The 22628-nt window shown below is 36.1% G+C and overlaps 1 protein-coding gene across 2 annotated transcripts in view; it reads right to left on the reverse strand.

The window, feature by feature from the left end:
- Positions 1-8982: 8982 nt before the first annotated feature.
- Positions 8983-22628, reverse strand: part of LOC150092317 (m-AAA protease-interacting protein 1, mitochondrial-like) — a 36064-nt gene continuing 22418 nt past the window's right edge. For both annotated transcript variants that reach the window (XM_090415114.1, XM_090415113.1), the window contains exon 5: positions 8983-9281. In XM_090415114.1, the coding sequence (XP_090271240.1) occupies positions 9191-9281 (91 nt within the window). In that variant the 3' untranslated portion in view covers positions 8983-9190. The remainder of the gene's footprint in view (positions 9282-22628) is intronic.

Here is a 22628-nt window from a genome sequence, read left to right on the forward strand (position 1 = left end):
CCCCAAAGAAAAAAGTCCAACGGCATTAAGTCACATGATCTGGGCAGCCAATTCTGATCACCAATACAGGAAATTACAAGACCAGGAAATGACTCATGCAGTAATTGAATTGTTTCTCGGGCTGTATGGCATGTGGCACCGTCTTGTTGAAACCACGTCGTCCACATCCATATCTTGCAATTTAGGCACAAAAAACTGGATTATCATGTCGTGATAGCGAGCACCATTAACTGTTATTGCCTTACCAGCCGCATTTTTGAAGAAGAATGGACCGATGATGCCTCCAGCCCAAAATCCGCACACCAAACAGTGACACGTTGTGGATGCATTTGTTTCTCAACAATCACTCGTGGATTTTCTGAACCCCAAATGCGACATTTTTGTCAATTAACGAAGCCATCAAGATGAAAATGAGCCTCATCGCTGAAGATGATTTTGTTCGAAAAATAAGCATCCACTTGTTGTTGTTCCATAATCCATTCAACGAACTCTCTTCGCTGTGTGTGGTCAGTAGGCTTCAGTTCTTGAGTCAATTGAACTTTGTAAGCATAAAGATGCAAATCTTTCGTGAGAATACGTTGTAGAGAGCTTCTCGAAATGTCCAATTCAAGACCACGGTGCCGAATTGATGTTCCTGGACTCTCAGCAACACTCTCACGAACTGCTTCGATGTTTTCTGTTGAACGACGGCCAGAGTGTATAAGATCACTAATTGATCCAGTTTCCTTGAATTTTTTAATTAATCTTTTCGCAGTTGATGAAGTTAAATCACTATTCCGACCATATTTTGTACGAAAATTGCAAACTGTAGCTCCCAAACCTTCATTATTTTTAAAATATTGTTCAACAATGAAAATGCGTTGTTCTTTCGTGTAGTGCTCCATTTTTAATAACTCTGAACTGTCAGCTGTCATGCTCTCTTTTTTTTCTCGTTGGCAACACTTTACCGCACAAATGGCGCTAAATTTAAATCTTGCGTGAATTTTGGGACACCTTATATAAAGAAGGATATTGTAATTTAACACTGATTGTAAATTTTTGTTATGAATTTGGTATATAAGGTATATGTTGACACTGTAGTTGTAATAATTTTGTGATTGCAAAACCATGCAAGTATATGTTGAAACTGTATGAATGTTAAACTGTATATTTCTAGGGCAATGCCTTAGAAGGCGGCCCGTCATTTGATGTGGTTCTGATTAAAAAGAAATAGCTTAGAAACTTTGTTTGCACAATGTAAAGTGCTTTCAATTGTGTTCAAGCTTAACCAAATACAAGTCTCAAGGACAGTGCAACAAAAGGTGGCGAACATCTAAGGATATCCCGCAATTAGTAAATAAGATTGTTTTTGTGTGTACTGTGGGTAACAGAAGTAATCAACAACTTTGAAGATCATATCCCCTTTTGTGCAGGGGTCAACTCAACATCACCAGAGTTAAAGATCGGTACTATCAACGTAAGAAGCCTGAATGGCAAAGAAATGGAGCTAGCTGAGGAATTAGATAAGTACCAGATCGACATAATAGGGGTGACTGAAACAAAAAAGACCAAAACTGGTGAGATCTTTCTGAGCAATAAATACAAAATGTTATATTCAGGCAATAACAATCAAGGAAAAGAAGGAGTAGCCATAGTATTCAACACAAAATACGAGGCTAATCTTCTTGAATGGCAGTCAGTCTCAAGTAGAGTAATGTGGGCAAATATGAGAATGGGGAACTGGACAATGAGACTTATTTGTGCCTATGGTCCCACAGAAGGTTCTACTAAGGTAGAAGTGGAGGAATTTTTTGAGGCTTTAGAAAAAGCAACTGACACAATGAAAAATGAAAAGGTTCTACTAAGGTAGAACCTTAGAACCCACAGAAGGTTCTACTAAGGTAGAAGTGGAGGAATTTTTTGAGGCTTTAGAAAAAGCAACTGACACAATGAAAAATTGGTCCTTGTTGGGAATCTAAATAGCAGAGTAGGAAATGATTGTGAGACTTACAAAAATATTTTGGGAAAATTTGGAGAAAAGAGCAAAGCTAATAATAATGGCAAATATCTGTTGGATTTCTGCTCAGGACATGTACTGCTTATTACTAACACCATGTTTCAACATAAAAATGTGCACAAATTCACATGGAGAGAAGAGGCTAGGAATAAGAAAAGTCTCATTGTCTATGTTATTGTTGTTTATTATCTTAACGGTATAATAGAACACAGAAACTAAGTAAATAATTAATTTATTAACTTGATGCTGATATTTCGCTGGTGTTATAACCAGCATCTTCAGAGCACAAAAAACACTGTTTGTCACAATACGCGAGACTAAAACAACATGGTGTACTTAAACAAAATTGTAGCAGCAACACAAAGACTAGAGTCCTGATTTTGGTGCTCTCTATTTGAAAAAAAAAAAAAAACACTATTATATATTACTAGAGTCCTAGAAAAGTGCTAGTTTTTTCTTAATATGACTGTCTCCCAGATCTTCGGCAGGTTGATACAGCCATATTTGTTGAGATTGGGGGTGTGTTTTAGGGCTTCTGTCACCTCTAAGAACAATCTCTCTGATTTATACGGGTTTCTGTGTAGTACTTTTGTGTTTTTCCAGTTGATCCTGTGTGCAGGGGTATCCAGTGCATGGTCTGCTAGGCCCGACTTCCCATAATGATAATTCCGGACGTATCTTTTATGTTCGCTGATGCGGATGTTCACAGTTCTTCCTTTTTGACCATAGTAGGCTTGATTGCATGAGCAGGGTACTTGGTAGACTCCTGGATGTGATAAAGGAGGAATGCTATCCTTGGGTGAGCGGATGAGGGTGGCTAATTTGCTATATGGTCTGAATGTAGTGCGTAGTTTATGTTTATTGAGAATTCTTGAGATATTTTCAGATGTGCCTTTAATGTAAGGGATGGTGACTGTTTTGTTGTAGTTCTCTGTGGTGGATGGTGGGAGGGGTTTCTTAGGGGTGTTTAGTATTTTGTTTATTTTATGTGGATTGTAGCCGTTGGCCAAGAAGGTGTGGCGTAAGTGAGTCAGTTCAGCAGTCAGAGCCTTGTCATTGGAACAGATTGCTCTCGCTCTATGGGTTAGCGTTTTTAATATGCCATATTGTTGAGAAGGATGATGGTGTGATTGTTTGTGTAAGTATCTGCCTGTATGTGTGGGTTTTCTAAAAACTGAAAATGATAAGGAACCATCTGGGAGACGTGTGATGAGTGTATCCAGGAAGGGCAGACAGTTATTGGTTTCCAGTTCCATAGTAAAGTGGATTTTTGGATGTTGGCTATTTAAATGTGCTAAGAATGTTTTCAATGTCTCAGGGCCATGTGGCCAAATAGCAAGCACATCATCAACATAGCGTAGCCAAAGTGTTGGTTTGAGAGTGGCTGTATTGATTGCTTGTTTTTCCAGGTGTTCTACGTAAAAGTTGGCTAGGGGGGGGGGGGGGGAGCCCATGGCTGTCCCATCAATTTGTTTGTATATTTTCCCTTTCCATGTGAAATATCCTGCATGTATTGTGAATTTGAATAGTTCAAATATATCAGGGGGGAAGTGTGACTTCAGTAGATTGAGGGTTTCTATTAGTGGTACATTTGTGAATAGTGAAGTGATGTCAAAGCTTACTATTAAGTCTGAGCTTTTTAGGGTAAGGTGTTGTAAGATGTTTTTTAGGTGTGCTGAATTTTTGACAAAGGAGGGAGAATTGTTTGTGAGAGTGGCTAGTAGCTTAGCTAAATGTCTAGCCAGTTTGTATGTGGGACTATTTATACTGTCCACAATTGGGCATAGGGGTGTGCCTGGTTTGTGAATTTTTGGTGCTCCATAGATCCTCGGTGTTTTAACATGGAAGGGTTTGAGTTCATAGTAAGCTTTGACATCACTTCACTATTCACAAATGTACCACTAATAGAAACCCTCAATCTACTGAAGTCACACTTCCCCCGTGATATATTTGAACTATTCAAATTCACAATACATGCAGGATATTTCACATGGAAAGGGAAAATATACAAACAAATTGATGGGACAGCCATGGGCTCCCCCCCCCCAGCCAACTTTTACATAGAACACCTGGAAAAACAAGCAATCAATAAAGCCACTCTCAAACCAACACTTTGGCTATGCTATGTTGATGATGTGCTTGCTATTTGGCCACATGGCCCTGAGACATTGAAAACATTCTTAGCACATTTAAATAGCCAACATCCAAAAATCCACTTTACTATGGAACTGGAAACCAACTACTGTCTGCCCTTCCTGGATACACTCATCACACGTCTCCCAGATGGTTCCTTATCATTTTCAGTTTTTAGAAAACCCACACATACAGGCAGATGCTTACACAAACAATCACACCATCATCCTTCTCAACAATATGGCATATTAAAAACGCTAACCCATAGAGCGAGAGCAATCTGTTCCAATGACAAGGCTCTGACTGCTGAACTGACTCACTTATGTCTCACACCTTCTTGGCCAACAGCTACAATCCACATAAAATAAACAAAATACTAAACACCCCTAAGAAACCCCTCCCACCATCCACCACAGAGAACTACAACAAAACAGTCACCATCCCTTACATTAAAGGCACATCCGAAAAGATTTCAAGAATTCTCAATAAACATAAACTACGCACTACATTCAGACCATATAGCAAATTAGCCACCCTCATCCGCTCACCCAAGGATAGCATTCCTCCTTTATCACATCCAGGAGTCTACCAAGTACCCTGCTCATGCAATCAAGCCTACTATGGTCAAAAAGGAAGAACTGTGAACATCCGCATCAGCGAACATAAAAGATACGTCTGGAAATATCATTATGGGAAGTCGGGCCTAGCAGACCATGCACTGGATAACTCTGCACACAGGATCAACTGGAAAAACACAAAAGTACTACACAGAAACCCGTATAAATCAGAGAGATTGTTCTTAGAGGTGACAGAAGCCCTAAAACACACCCCCAATCTCAACAAATATGGCTGTATCAACCTGCCGAAGATCTGGGAGACAGTCATATTAAGAAAAAACTAGCACTTTTCTAGGACTCTAGTAATATATAATAGTGTTTTTTTTTTTTTTTTTCAAATAGAGGGCACCAAAATCAGGACTCTAGTCTTTGTGTTGCTGCTACAATTTTGTTTAAGTACACCATGTTGTTTTAGTCACGCATATTGTGACAAACAGTGTTTTTGTGCTCTGAAGATGCTGGTTATAACACCAGCGAAATATCAACATCAAGTTAATAAATTAATTATTTACTTAGTTTCTGTGTTCTATTATACCGTTAAAATAATAAACAACATGTTCGACGAACACATAAGTCTGTCCACATGACTATGTTATTGTTGATAGTGATGTTTTCTCTCTGGTGCAGGACACCAGAATGTACAGAGGATTTGAAATTGGAAGTGATCACTATTTAGTCTTGAGCAGGATAAAACTGAATTTCATATTGAAAAGAATAACATGTAAGAAAGTTTTAAAGCGAATAAAAGTTGAGCAGCTCTCAGATGTGAACTGTAGGCTAAAATACACAAAGATTATTGAAGAAAAAATGAAAGAGTTTGAGAACAGGAATCAAACCTTGGAGATTCAGTGGCAAACTCTGAAGAAAATATTGATTGATTCTGCCAGAGAGGCATGTGGTGAGGTTATCTGTAAGGATAAAAAAATCAGAACTCCCTGGTGGACACAGGAAGTTAAAGAGGCAGTGAAGGAAAAGAAGAAAGCATACCAAAAGTTCCTGTCAAATATGTCAACTTGTGCTCTTAGAGAATATAGAGACAAATGCAAGAATGCTAAACACTGTGTAAAACTAGCTAAACAAAAGTCATGGGAGGACTTTGGCAAGAACATAGAAAATAAATATCAAGAAGGTGGCAAAATATTCTGGTGGTTGTTGAAGAAGCTTAAGAATGGAGGAAAGAGTGCTGTAAAAGGAATTAGAGATGACAAAGGTGACATGAAAATGGGAGAAAAAGATATCCTTGAAGTATGGAGTAATTACTTTGAAAAACTGCTAAATGAAACAAGCAGTGATGACAGCACAGTGGTAAAAAACACTGACCAGGCATGCAGTCAGGAATACATATCCATACTAGAAGTAGAAAAAGCCATCAAAGGCTTGAAATGTGGAAAGGCAGCAGGAGTAGATGATATTCGACCAGAAATGCTGAAGTATGGTGGTATAAGAGTCTTACAGTGGCTGCACTGCATAGTTCAGAAAGCCTGGACAGAGGGACGAATTCCCGATGATTGGAGTAGAGCTCTCATAGTACCCATATATAAAAAGGGAAATAAAACTGCATGTGAGAATTACAGAGGTATTTCCCTACTGAGTGTTCCTGGCAAGATCTATGCAAGTATACTTGAGAAACGGTTGAGAAGAATTGTGGAAGAAAAGCTTGGTGAAGAACAAGCTGGATTCAGGCCAAATAGAGGCTGTCAGGATCAGATCTTCACTTTACGACAAATAGTCGAGAAAGCATGGGAATATAAATACAAAGATCTGTATTTAAGTTTTGTCGATCTGGAAAAGGCATATGACAAGGTGCCAAGAGAGAAGCTATTCAATATGCTGCAGTTATATGGTGTCAATGGGGCATTATATCAAGCAATACTTAGTCTTTATTTGAGTTGTAAGTCAGCAGTTAGAATTGAAGGAAGTACAGGAAGATGGTTTAATGTTAAATCTGGTGTGAGACAAGGATGTACATTATCCCCTCTGTTATTCATTATCTATATGGATCACATTATGAAAGAAAGTGGTATTAAACATGATATCAAAATTGGAGATGTTAATGTCAGCTCTTTGCTTTATGCGGATGATGTTATACTTCTAAATAAATCTGCTACAAGTCTGCAAGATTCTCGGACTAAATTGAATAGCTGTTGTAATAGATATGGTATGAAGGTCAGCAATAAAAAGACAAAGACAATGAAAATAGGCAGAATTATTAAAAATGTCAACTGTGTTGTGAATGGAGAACCTGTGGAACAAGTAAAACATTTCAGCTATTTAGGCACGATTTTTACTGAAGATGGTAAATTAAATATAGAAATAGACAACAGAATCAGCAAAGCTGGTATGGTGGGAAGTCAATTGAATAAATTCATATGGAATAAGAGAGAAATTAGTCGGAACACTAAATTAGCTGTATACAAGACAGTGTTCAAACCAGTTTTAACTTATGGATCTGAGAGCTGGGTCAGAAGTAAAACACTTGACCAAAGACTAGAGACCACAGATATGAGAATCCTGAGAAAGATTATAGGTGTGAACAGATGGCATCAATGGCAATATCATATTAAAAACAAGGATATTAGGAAAGAACTTGACATTGTCAGCATCCAGGAATGCATTAGCAGAGCTAATCTAAGATGGTATGGTCACTTAAACAGAATGGGCGAGGAAAGATTAGCAAAACAAGTGTTCTCTGCCAGGCTGGCAGCAAAACGACCCAGAGGAAGACCAAGATATAGGTGGATCGATACAGTACAAAGTTCTTTAGACTATAGAAATATAAGATCTGATAATGTTGGAGTCTTGACAAGTAACAGACTGATTTGGAGGAAAATTGTAGATAGGAAATTAATAATGATGTAATTTTTTTCATGTAGTACTATCATATCCTGTACACCCCTTGAGGGTACATGGCAGGAATTTGATGATGATGATGATATTAGGGGGTTCTCAACCCTTAATCCAGGGACCACATGAGAAGTATAAGAAATCATCGGGGGTGAATTAAAAAAAGGAGCAGTCTCCTCTCATAGTGTCTTGATCCAGCATCATGTATGACAGTCCAGAGAGAAGCAGTGGACACCATGAGGCATTGAACGGAAAGAGAAGTTGGACCATGTACATCAGACATTGAAAGCCATCGGCTGATCCAGAAAGCTTCGGTGTAATATGCCTCGAGCTCTCCACGATGCGACGCTGCTAAAGGAAAGAAGCTCGCATGAATGTTGAGGCCCAGGATCAGTGGAACCAGTAAAGAGATAAGAGAGCCGTTAAGATATATGTTTCAGAGAAGAACTGTGAGTAAAATTTTATGTGTTTGTTTAACATTACGGAAGATAGACTGATAGTTCATGGGACACTTACAAAGTTTAATTGTGATTGTTTGTTCCGGACTAAGAAGCTGAAGATTAATTTGTATAATTTAGATATGAAAAACCTGTTAATTAAAGTATATATTGCATGAGCATATTAGTATTGTGATGAGAACATACATTTCTGTATGATAGTATTGCTGCATGTTTTAATGTATGTACAATTATTGAGATATTATAATTCTTAGCTTTAGATTTTTAGAAAGAGCCAATTCATTTAAGATACTGTATAATTGCATCGTAGTTTAATAAATATGTTTGTTATGTAAAAAAAAATGTGTATTCACTGATCCTTAATCCAATGCTGTTTCTAAATAAATATGAGCCTGTGAGCGAAGGTAAATAAGAGTAGCCAAGACTGTCAATAAAGCCTTGAGATTCTGCAGATAATCTCATCTATATTTAATATCTATAAAGGGGAATCGTGGTAGCGCAGTCGTAACATTAAATAAATTTCCCAAGGTTCTCAAGGTATCAGAAATTAGATAACCTGTAATAATCTAAGGTAAAGAGTAAAACATGTAACAATAGAGTAAAGAGAACATAAAGTAAATAATAGCATAATATTACAAAGGAGCCATCAGACGTATACGTTTACAATCTTATTGAAACTAAATTAACACATACATGAATGCTGTATAGAAGACAGAGAAAATGTTATGGTTGGGTGCACTGATAGCATTCACATTAGGGGTGAATGCTATCAGTGCTGATGTTCAGGCAGCAGCAGAATTTCCTGCACAACAAAACTACAGTTGGAGAATAGGAGGATATCCTAGTAGTATTGTCATTAGTTGTCTGTATATCCCTTGAGTGTACATATCAAGAAACTGATGATGATGAAATATCTGCATAATCAAAACTTAAATATGTATATTTATAAAATTTATTGAAATTTAAATACGATCAGCAGATAAGCTGAATTCTCTTTCAAATATCCTGCTCTATACATATAACCACTTTTCACAATTTTAATGTACAAAATAGGCAGTAAATTTACGCTAAAGGATTTTACTTATTTGCCTTTTAAATTCCTTAAAAAAATGGAATCATTAAGTAAATGAAGTAACAAGTAGTTAGGAACTAAGCTGCTTTTCATGTGGCATAACTGACAATTTTGTTATCGTCCAGTCTGGTACTAAACCTTCTGTATACTCACGGTGAAACCTAAACAAAAAATATTTAAAGAATAATTAGATCTTAAAATTTTGTAAATAAACAAACTGACATTTGATATTCATTCAGATTATCAAAAAAAAAGCATGCTTAATAACAAGAAAAACAGAAGAATGCTAAAATTAGCATTTATTCTGATGTAGCTGCACATTTAAAGTAATAATTGTCAATATCTTTAATTTTCTTTTATCAGCATGATTCGGCCCTGTTGATTGACTCAATATTGCATAATTAATCTGAACTTGTGAAGATTACAGAAATAGTATATTATATGAGATCATTTGCTATAGTAAATTTCATTTAGATCAGCAGTGGGATTTTCAAATCTTCCAGTAATCTGTTATAATAGTGTTTTCTATGGTGAAAGAATCGACTGCATGCAAATGTTTGTATGCAAACTTTCATGCTAGTCTCTTTATGATTTTAAAATTTCTGATCATGGTATATGTTTCAAAATTAAACAATCCATAAAACAAACTGACATGATAAAGCTGTAGCATTCATACAATCCACAGAAATGATTAGAAGTAACACAGCAAAATATATGCCAAAACTTTTAATTCACGATGTTTCTCTCCATTGTATCAGATTAAATAATAAGCTATAAAACAAACTGCAAAATCATGTTGCAAACATAAATATCTATAATAAACAATAGCATGTAAAACGTAGGTCATAGCATAGAGGGCACCCCTCATAGGACTTTAGGTTTTCAAGATAATTTTTTTCCATTTACTGTTTTGAGTGTTTTTGTGTGTGCTTTTACAATTTTAAGATTGTATCCTGACAATATTTCTGTAGCAGAGATGAAATACAGGGTCTGATAACTTGTATTTCATGGTTTCTCTGTGCTGTATTAATTCCATTAAACCTAATAATGAGTTTACACCAGCACAATAAGCCTAAACACTAAACATGCAAAAAACTTATCAGTTGGTAACTTAAATGTGCAGACATGATTTTCACACTGTTCATCACTGAATACATGAACTAGACAGAGGCTGAGCAGTATGTCCAGACAGTAATTCAACTTTCATTGGTACATGCTCAGAGACATGCAAATAATGGACTAATTTGTCGATTGGAACTGGTTATGAAATCTGAATTATGTTAAGCTGTCATAATTTATAAGAATAATAAACAATTGCAAATTTAAGTGAAAATATTTCATATAAAACTTTCATCCAGAGGATGAAAGCAAGGGCAACATCAGTATAAACATTCAAAGTTTAAACGACATAAGAATCAATGATGCAAGCCTAGCAGTAGCACATAAATCATGTAGGGTTGCATGGTCCAAACTGTAATAAAAGCATAACAATATTTAAAAAATAAATAACTAGGACAAGCTATGTCAATGGAAACAGTTTCTCATAACAGCAATGCAACAAGGTTTGATAGCTTTCATTGTACAACTGTGCCATGAGAATTTTTTTTATGTAGGATCATAGTCTTCTTTCAAAGAATGCAGTGTGTGGAAGAGGAGAGGAGATGGCATGTTCTGCAAAGTCCAGGTTGGTTCAGTTCAAGGAATTTCATGTAGTTTATCTGTTCCTCATGGCAAACACCAGGGTAGGTTAAATGGAAAATTTTGATCTTTTGCAGAGTGTAGAAAGGAGACAAGTTTATTAATTAAAAAGGTCACTTAATATGGTCGACATCTTCCTGAGAGAGAGTATGACAACAGGGAATTTCCATAACGGTTAATGGAATTGTTGATGCAGTTAGATGTGGGTTGTTTAATGTACTGAATTTGCAATAATAACCTCCTCAGTGGAATACAGAAAGTGAACTTGATGGACCAGAATTTTGATGGTGGTAGTGTGACATTGCAGGAATCTAGTCTTTCTAAAAACTAAAGACACTTACCCATCTGGCTGATGAACAATAAGCAAATCTAGGATGATTGTTTTCTATTTGTAGAGTAAACTGTACCTGAGGACATATGTCGTGATCTTAGTGACAAAGTTCTGAAGCTTATAGTCAAATGATATCAGAAAAGATATCATCCATACGATTATTATTACAAAAATCCTCCAGGAAGTCAGGGATGGACTCGTTATACCCTCACTTGAATTGATTCACACTATCTGCATTTGAAACCTCCAAAAGCAAGCCATTCCAGTCATGCACTAATCTCAGAGAAAAATTTAGCTCTCATTCCTTTCTTGACTGCATTCATTCTCACTTTCCACACATGTCCTCTCCTCACCCTCTATGAAATGAAAAACCATCTACTGATATCATGTATGAGCTTTTCACAAAAGTTTGTAGGTCTCTCTCATATCACATCCCCTCTTGTTTGCTACATCTGCAATTCACAAATTCTCAATGTCTCTCTCTCTCTCCTTATAATCTACATTCCTCGGTTCTGATATCTTGAACACTCTCCACTGTATCTACATCACCCTGGAAACCAGGAGACCAGAAGTTCATATCAAAGCCTTGTAAAGAGGCCAAAATGCCTTCCTTATTCTTACATTTGTTACCTTACCTTATTCTTACAATTTGTTTCACCATGGCCCCTGAACTTCAACTTCTTAGTCTATAGCAACACCCAACCATGTATTTGATCTTGTTTAACTCCAGCTCACACCATATAGGTTTGAAACTCACCGCCACATGGAAATATTGCAATCACAGCTTTCTACTCTAAATGGACTCAAATCATCCAATATTAGCATCACACTTTTTCCTCTCCTATCTTGTCTATCCTTTCCAAAATACTATACTGTATCTTTACACTCAGTACCAGTTAGTACACCTCTGAGAGCCCAGTCCACTAATACCAATAATCTGAGGCCACAACATATTCATTATGGCCCAAGTTACCGACATAAGTTACCTCCATGCTTTTCTGTATACTCTCCTCTGTAGTCTGTATGATCTAACTAGACAATCTAATGTTTCAACTTATACGGACATCCTTATACTTAATAACTCCGAAAACGGAGACGAACCTCCATTATTAAGCATATTGTAGTATTATTAATATGCTTATATAACTTATTTGCTCTTATGCACAGATTCTTATCATTCCTCCTATCATAATCTAGTTTCTTCCAACTTTCCATATTATTAGATCTCATAGCAATAAATAATTTCTCCAGACTCTTGATACTAAACACATTCAAGTGCTGACTGTCCCTCCTTATGATCCCTTATTCCTTCAAAACTCATATCAAAAACTTGCAACATTCTTACTCTTCACTCTTGCTTCTTCCAGCAGTCCTTTTATATATTCTCTCTCGTACTGTCTTTATCACTAGACAAATCACTTAGTCCTACTGGAATTATCATCTCTTTTCAATTACATGCATTAAATTTTTGATTTTAGCAACTGAAAAATGAAAAGTAGTAATGTCATTATTAGCATGTTTTTTAATTGCATCTCCACAGCAAATATCCTTCTTTTTATAATCAATCCCACTAACCCAATTACTGTTACACAATATATTATCTGATTCAGTGTTTTTTTGTTACTCCTTTTGCTGCTACTGTTCATGTACTTCCGATGGCTCTTTAATTACTTTTCAACTTTTTCCATTTCTCCCATCTTTCTAATTTCTTCCCTAATTGGGACAAGCCATCTTTTTAAAAAATTCGCTATCATTCCTCTTTGTAGCTGTTCATTTGTTCTTATGTTTTTGGTGCCCATTTTTATGATACTGCTTTAATATTACAGTATTCTAACAGAATATCAAGAAATATATTAAATACCATAAATTCATGAAAATCAGCAGCAATATTACACTTCTCCGTAACATCCAACCCTTAGGCCCTTAGTGGGAGTGTGGTTCAAGGCTATATATATATATTTATGTTACTCCCACCCATGAGAAAGTTTATTTTGTAAACCTATATTATATTTTGTACCGTGGGTGGGCTAAGGATTTTTTTTTCTATTTTTATCAATTTTTATTTTATTTATTTATTTTTTTTGCATTTTTCTTTTCTTTTTATTTTTTTACATAGTCTAGAAACCCTGCTCTAGAAACCAAACATAGAATTTTTCAAGCCACTTCAACCTCCAATAAGCAGGACGGTGATCTCACACCAGGCAATGACATTCATCTTCCACCTTAAGACAATCACAAACATCCATGCCCATGGCAGGATTCGAACCCACAGCCTGTTGATTGGCAAGCAGGTATGCTAGCCACTTGGCCAACCAGGCCAGCAATGCACTGATCTTTCACTATATACTTCGAATAAAACTCCCACTAAGGGCTAAATGAATACTTCTCCCTTAGCGGGAGAAGTGTTCCGTAAAATAATCTACTGGTAGGAAAAACCAATAATCCAATGCCAATTTATTCTGGCATGTAAAGTAACCTGAATGGATTACAATCAAAAGAAGCAAATTATATTGGTAAGAAAGTCTTGTTAGGATAATTCCAATGTTTTGTTTAAATGAATATTTGCAAAGAGACATAAGAGACGAAGTTCTGATAGATTTTTCTTTGAAATCTAGATTTTTTTTTTTTTTTTTTAATATAAGACATGGATGTGCCACTGAAGGAAGATAACAAACTGGAAAGATGCTTTTGATTTTGTAACAGAGAGAGAGAGAAACAATGCAACTGACTACTAGGTGCAACAGAACATCAGGCTCATGCATTTTTGAGAAAACAATGCAATCTAGAAGGGCAACCATGGTAGATCTTTTTTGTGTGCCATTATCCCAGTAGGAGACTTCATCAATTAGTTTGTTTAGACTGTATAAACACATCGTTGGATTATCAGAAAGTGGACAATATGTAAAGTAGTCATTCAGCATTAAGGTAGTTTTCTGTAGTATTCTTTTTTGTCTTATACCACTATTATTTATCAGCCTTTAAGGTAACAGAGTTGTTATTAATTTTTAAGAATAGTAACACCTAAATTCTAGATAAAATAAATTAGGAGATGAAGGTTTAAAGTTGTAGATTATTTATTTGTGCCATTTCAAACTGAAGTCTGTCAGCTGTTCTAAAAAAAAATCTATAACAGATACAGTTTTGGAGCAATGGTAAGTCAGAACCTCTGAATAAGGTACATAGCTCCTCTTAAGCGAAAGGGAAGCCATATATTTTAATAACTACTATCATGCATTCCTAACAACAGAAGACACTACAGATTAAACTTCCATATGTGTATCTTGAACAGCATTAACTTTTTTATTTATTTTTTTCTTTTCAGACATTCTGTAGGAATATGCTGAATAATTAAATAATTCTACTGATTCAATAGCTTGGCAAATAATTTGCAAGTCAATTGGATATGCCCATTTAAAATGGATAAGATTTTTGTTGTTGACAAGTTGATGTAGAAGGAAGAACTTGCTGATTTGTAAATTAATACAATGAGCTTAGAACATAAACATTTCTTTAATATTACAGCACACAAAGAAATTACCTAGCTCGATCTACAGCACTCGAGGAATCTAATTTGATGAATGCGCTTGACCTAGTTTATGAACAATTTACCATAGTGTTACATTTCCTTGAAACATGCTTCACAAAAAAACTCAAAATTCTTGATGAATTGAAATATGAAAAAGCATATTTATAAGAATAATAAACTGAAAACTTTACATGAAAAGATTTATTTGATTTAAAATTTTTGTCCAATGTATATATATGTATATATATATTTATATTAAAAATTCAAACAAGGCACAAGCAACATATCCCAAGAATCAACAATGCAAATGTGGCAGTAACACGCAAATCATGTTGGCCTGCATGGTCAAAATTGCATTTAAGTCCGACAATGTTTACAAAAATAAATTACTTAATTAACTAGAACAAGGTGTGTTAACCCCACCTGGAGAGAAGTATTAGCCTATTCTTCAGCCGGTCCCAAGTCCGGATAAAAGGGGAGGGAAGAAACGTGAGGAAGAGCATCCAGTCATAAAAATAGTGCCAAAACCTATATGATGAATCAAGTATTGGACTATTCAAGGACTGCTAGGGCGTACCCTGTAGGCAATGTAGAGATACACTGCCCTACATATGTGATACAAGAGCAAGAGCTACTGTATCAAGATCAGGTGCAGCTAAAGAAGCTAGCTCCTAAGAGACTGAGGATTGCCTCACTGAATGTGGGGAGTATGAATGGCAGAGGACAAGTAATAGCAGATTTCATGAAAAGAAGAAGAGTGGACATGTGTGTGCAAGAAACTAGGTGGTGAGGTAACAAAGAGAAAGAACTAGGAGTTGGTTACAAGCTATTATATGGTGGAGCATCAGAGATGGGAAGAAATAAAGTGGGAATTATATTGTGTAAAGAAATGAAAGAATTATGTGTGTGAAATTAAACTATGAAAATTATATGGTTAATTTGATTAGTGTGTATGCTCCACAGGTTGGATGTACAGATGAAGAAAAAGATGCATTCTGGACACAAATGGATGGAGTGATAAAGGGATTGAAAGAAGAGGAACATGTGATTATTGGGGATGATCTAAATGGACATGTATGTAGGAAAAATGAATGGTGTGAGAAAATACATGGAGTCATGGGATACAGGAAACGAATAAGGAAAGTTTAAGAATAATAGGCTTTGCAGTTGCATTTGAAATGGCTATAGTGAATACTTTCTTCAGCAAGAGGGAAGAACATCTAATCACATACAAGAGTGGAGGCATAACATCTCAAATTGACTATTTCATGTACAGAAGAACACATCTCAAGGAAGTGAGGAACTGTGAGGTAATTCCTGGAGCCCACATCACTTCACAATATCAACTAGTTTGCATGGACTTGCATCTCAAAAGAGTGAAAACAACAAGAACACAAAGAGTGCACAGGTTTAAACTAAAGGAGGAAGAGTGAAAAAACAGATTTAAAGAGATGGTACTCAAGAAGATAAAAAGATTTCAGTGATGTCCAGCAATGATGGCAACACAGTGCAGACACAATCAAGAAATTTAGCAAGGAGATACTGGGAGAAACATCAGGCAAGATAAGAGAAAACAAGGAAAGCTGATGGTGGGAAGAAAATGTACAAGAAACGATACAAAGGAAGAAAGCAGCAAAGAAAGTTTGGGATTCCTCCCAGAGGGATTAAGATCTTGGAAGTTTTTTCACTTGGTTATACTATAAATTAAAGATGCCAAGAAATTATATTCTTGGTTTAATCCAGTGTTTCCCCGACCTGGGGTGTATGCCCCATAGGGGGACAATTAGCAAATGATGTTGCATTCGCCACTTCATGACTGATATAGTCAAAAAATCACCATTGTCGGATATAAATTACCAATGCTGCAACCCTGACTTTCCAAGAAAAAAAAGCTGACAACACAAGTACAGCAGTCAACAGAAATACTTGGCAGCGTAAGTGTGTTAAAACTTTGACTGCCATATCCAACAAGTATGCCTCACACATACACTTTCCACTAGCACAATGTGATACGTATCTGTTTCACAAGCTAACTTGTCGTTATTCCTTAGTGAAACAGCTGTGTCTCACAGCAGCTATTTTTAATGCATGGGCTGTATATAAGCATGGCCTGGTGCATGAGAAACCGAGCTGAGCCCATCAAAATACGAAAATATATGTATATATTTTTACTATTTTTTCGAAAATGTTTCAATAAAACAAAGGAGATAAATTGGAATCTTTATTTCAAAAAGGCAAGAAACGAAAGCTATTTTGATTTCAGCTTGAAGACAATAAATCAAATGTTATTTTTATTATTTTTAGTCAATAAATGAAAAAAAAATAGCTAATTGCTAAAGGGTGCAATCATGGACTTCACAAAAGCATGTCACACAGTAATATTTTTTACACTGGTCACATTTCTACTGAGAAGTTGATGCTTTCTTAGCTGCAACGTTTCTGCCACTTTCTGTTGATATTTTGTTATAGCAAACAACATATCATCGCGCATTGGATGCACCCATATCTGCCAACATATGTTTATTCATCTTCTGGGATTGACGTTCTTGATTATTTTTAGATAGACCTAACAAAGCGGCAACTTGCTCTCTAAAAGCAGTTATTGATATGTTTCTACCAGTCACACCTTTATAGAAGAAATAAGAGTTTACAACAGATGACCCTAGAAGCATATGGACACCAATTTTTCTGTATCATTTGATACCCTTTCTCAAACTTGTTGAGTAATATTTGATCTGGTCAGATAAATCTATGAAAGTCTTAGATTTGTATTATTTTTCTTAGAATTTTACGACGCCATCAGGCTTATTCACTTCAGAATTTTGACTGGAGCTGAACGTCATCATCTGACTAACATGCTTTGTAGAAAGAGTTAGAACATCATGAAGTGTCCTGCCACTTTGTGACCACAATTCCTGTATTGCTCTCCATAGAGTTACATTCACCATTTCTTAGTTGTTGTTGTTTTAATTACTTCACCTGGGTTGTTTTTCCTCAAGGTACCGACGAGGTGTGTTTTTCTTTCAAGTAACTTATGGGCAAGATCTACATTCGCGTAATAATTGTTCACATAAACTGTTCTGCCACAATCCAGCAGTGGGTCGCATAATATCATAACAACAGTAGTTGGGACATTTTCATTGGCATTTGTCAAATTTTTCTCTTTCCTGCAATAAATTCTGAAGTCATAGGTATAGCCACCTTCGTGCATTTTCATTATTCGAAAAATGCCGGTTTGATAGTAGCAGCTCGAAACAATTTCGTCACATGACTTTACTAATTTTATTTGAATACATTATTTTTTTCAACCAATAGTCAGACAGGTAAGGCAAAATGGAAAAGACCCATCCAAAGCTGCAATCCAATGAAAGTCTTCATTTCCTGTATGTTGTTATCTATTCATTTGTTGATTCTCGCACTGGACAAAAAAACTTGTGTTTATTTTCTGAGAAGCATAACAATTAGTTTCGTTGATCATGAGTTCCAACAAATGATCATTTAAGAACAATCTATAAAAATCGATGTGTGACTTTTCAAACATATTTTCAAAAAGTTTAACAAGTATTCCTGCATTTTCTTCAAATGGAAATTCCTTCAAATACCTCCCCATTACTTCGCCCCATGCCAGAGAAGGTAATTCATCTCATTTTCTTTTTCTGAGGAATCATTTAGGTAGAAATTACTCACAATATTCTCAGTAGCTTCTGTGATGTGGTCGTCTGTAAAACAGTTTTCGGTAGGCATGTTTGTGGATGAGGAACAAGATGGAAAAACAGGAGGAATGTCTGGCAGTGTTTTTTTCTTTTTCAAGAGCAGTCTTTCACTATCTGAAGATGATGAGCTGCCTGCTTCACTTGGCTCGTACTCTGCATCATCAGATGAGCCCTCGAAAGGATGGTCATCTTCTACAGACATCAATTCGTCCAAACGTTTATGCAGTCTTTGCTCTGTCTTTTAGTCACCCATATTACTAAAATAATAACACTCTCAAAACATTCAATATCCTAATTACGTAATGAAAAGAAGCACCTGTTTTTTGTTTCACTATATTATTATTATTACATGACACGACACCTGCAGGGAGTCCAAAGACTCATTGAGGGAGGGCACCTGCTCTACAACTCTGTCTCCACCACTCATTCCATCAACTACAACTAACCACAACTACACCATTGCCGTCTACCACCCACTGCCACAACTAGTATTTTTACAGACAATCACAAACATCCATGCCCACAGTGGGATTCGAACCTGCAGCCTTTTGGTTGGAGAGCAGATACGCTAACCACTTGGCCAAGGCCGGCAGCTAGTGATAAAACAAACAAAACAAAGTCATAACAAATCAGTAAACAAATATACTAAGAAATCTAAACTTGGTAGATAGATTATATGTGAAACACGCTATGCCTCACATGGTGTTTTATTGTTGGCACAGTCTTACTTTGCTCAGCAGGCCACGTGAAACGCATGTGTGTCACAATGAATAAATGTCTCAACAAAAACAAAAAATTATTTTCACAGCGTGGTTAGTGAAATAATCACTAGGATAACATAATATGACGATTCAGCGCAGTGGCCTGCGAAGACGGAAAAAAAAATTAGCATCACAGCAGTTAAAGTGTTAAGGTTAGATCGTAACTTCTGAAATCTGTCACTTCTGAAAAGTAAACAGTGCCAATTTAACTTTGTGCAGTTTTGGTTATAGAAACCATGCAAGTTTGTTTAATTTTTTATGTATTGTCAATGTTTAGTTTCTTTTTCTTTGCTTGTGACAGTAGACTTAAAATTTTACTTTATTATTTTAACTTTCTATTTATTATATGTGTTTAGTAACATAAATACATGTTAAATGCCATTAATTTCCTTGTATAATCCACACATGTGTACAGTATACTTTATAAACCAATTTTTTTTACTTTCAGTTGCTAACTCATGCATAAAATGTGTATTGCAAGCAAGAAAAAAGTTTGTTAGTATTCAGGTGAGTATTTGAAGTTTGGTTTCATACCTGCTGCTCAGGATGAACAGTCACCATTCTGTTCATCCTGAGCGGACACTGTTTGACCAACGAATCAATGAAAAAAGGTCATCTCAAAGCGCGTTTGAAGGCAAAACATAGCACTCGTGTGAACTACGATTTGAACCAATTTAAGTCTCTAAAGGAGAAGTTTGAGAAAAGATCAACAATAGATTCATTGTTGTCTGTATGAACAGCTACCCAAAATCATACTCTTGAAGCTAGTTATGAAATTTCTCTGCTCATAGCTAAATCAGGAAAAAGTCATACTATAGGGGAGGATTTAATTAAGCCAGCAATATCAACTTTTCTCAAAACAATTCTGGAGAAAGATGACAAAGGAATGCCACTGAGCAATAACACTATTAGCAAAAGAATAGATGAGATGGCCTAAAGATATAGAAACACAACTTGTTGAAAAACTGAGATCAAGGAAATTCTCAATACAGATGGATAAATCAACTGTAAGATACAATGAGGCTGTATTGATGGCTTATTAAGATACGAGGTCTGACACAGAAAAAAACGAGACTGTGCCTGTATCTCTTTTTATTTAACAAATTGAGAAAATCAACTATGATCTCCTTCAAAATAGTTCCCTTCTGAGTTGACACACACAGCTGCATATGATGCTGCCAACATTCAAAGCAATTCTGCAGATCATTTTCTGAAAGGTTGTTGAGGATCTCCATCATTTTTGCTTTCACATCTTCTACTGACAAAACATGGGTTCCTTTGAGCACCAACTTGACATTTGGTTTGTTTCATTATGATTTTTCATGATGGGGTCTCTGTCTAGGATCTTATAGGTAGAGTTGTCTGATAGTAAGGCAAGACAGCTTAGAAAACCTAAAATCGTTTGTGAATAAAATCAACTCCATACATAACAAGATAAAATTCACTCTGGAAGTGGAAAACAACAACCAACTGCATTTTTTAGACATCTTGATGTCAAATTATATATTTACAGAAAGCCTACAGACACTGGAAGATATCTTCATTATACTTCAAACCATCACAGAACACACAAACTGAGCATTATCCATATGTTGAAAAATAGAGCCCGAAAGTTTATATCAGAAGAGGAGGATACACAGACTGAACTCTCACTAATAGCAAACACATTATCACAAAATGGATATCCTCTGAACATTATCAAAAAATATCTATAAGGTGACAACCTCAGACAAGAAGAATTAGGCTCCCAGCACATTTCTACTGTAGTGATCCCTTTCATCAGGTGAATTTCTTATCAAATAGCCAGAATACTAAAAGCCTACAACATCAGAGTGGTCTTCAAACCAACCACCAGCATCAGACAGGTTTTAGGATCCCCAAAAGATAAGGTGCCATTCTACAAATATCCAGGAGTATATTACATTCCTTGCTCCTGTGGTCTTGCCTACATCGGACAAACTTCACGGAGTTTAGAGATTACACAAAAAGAACATGTTGGTGATGTAAACCACAACAGAAGTATTTCTTCCGGTTTAGCACATCATTTCTGAACATCTAACGACACGATAGAATGGCAAAACAGCTCCATGCCATATTTGGATGACGACTACAGACATCGTTTATTCAAAGAAGCCACAATAGTGTTAATAACTGGCGGAAACCTCAACAGAAATCAGGGTACTATTCAGAACAGTTTGTGGAAAAACCTGATCCTCTCTCTAAATCCATCTGAACTACAGCTAGTCAGTAATCACATTGCGTTTACAACAAACACGCATGCGTGATAATGAATAAGAACAATATGTCCTCTCAGTCTCTGTCACGCGAACGTGTAACCTTAGCTACTAGATTGTTTGCGACATTTTTATGTTCCTTTCAATTTGCATTGACTAGTATTTTTATGTATTTCTGTCAACGCCTTGAAAAAGCTAGACAGTTTGCTAGCGAAACTGGTAGGCAAAGAATGTAAGATGTTTGTACGCATTACAATATGGTCAGTATTAAAACAATAAGTTATGTTTAATTTTCAAACGGCCAAATATGTTTAATTTAAACAGTTTAGTGGAAGGAATATTTTGAGAAGTTGATGAATGAGGAAAAGGGGAGGCTGTCTGAGGAAGAGGGACTACCAAATGAAGGAATGACTAGGGGAATTGACAGTAGTGAGAGCAATGGCAAAAATAAAGAGTGGAAAGGCTGCCGGACCAAATGAAATACCGGTGGAGGTCTGGAAGGTATTAGGAGAAGAAAGCATTGAATTAATATGGAATCGGTTGAAGGAGATCTATAGTCAAGAGGTAATTTGTGAGGAATGGAGACAGAGTGTGGTGGTACCTATATATAAGGGAAAGCGAGATATACAGGACTGTAGTAATTATAGAGGAATTAAACTTATGTCTCATACGATGAAGTTACTTGAAAGAATCTTAGATGAAAGGTTGAGAGAAGTTAATATTGTAAAAGAAAGGTTTGGTTTTATGCCCCAAAGAGGAACTACAGATGCAGTATTTATTCTGAAGCAGATGATCAAAAAATACATGGAGGGACAAAGGCCATTACATGTCATTTTTATAGATCTAGAGAAGGCATATGACACGGTACCTAGAAAAGAAATATAGAGGAGTCTAAGAGAAAAGAAAGTACAAGAAAAATATGTTACAGACATAGGACACACTGGGAAGCTTAGGGCTAACCACCTTATCCTCGATATACGGTTGCGAAGTCCAAGAATACTTGGAAAGGTTCCTGTTAGGACCACTGATAGATGGATAGATAGATACAGGAAATGTACAGAAATGTGCAAGCAACAGTTAGGAGATGTTTGGGAATAACAGAGAGTTTTGAGGTAACAGTTGGTTTACATCAGGGATCAGCACTCAGTCTTTTTTTCTTTAATGTAGTAAGAGATACTTTGACAGAGCACCTTGGAGTATGCTACATGCAGACAATATTGTACTGTGTGCAGAAACAAGGGGGGA

This window comes from Typopeltis vanoorti, chromosome 26, assembly GCF_054136105.1.
Source record: "Typopeltis vanoorti isolate ZY-2024b chromosome 26, IOZ_Tvanoo_1.0, whole genome shotgun sequence".
NCBI lineage: Eukaryota > Metazoa > Arthropoda > Arachnida > Uropygi > Thelyphonidae > Typopeltis > Typopeltis vanoorti.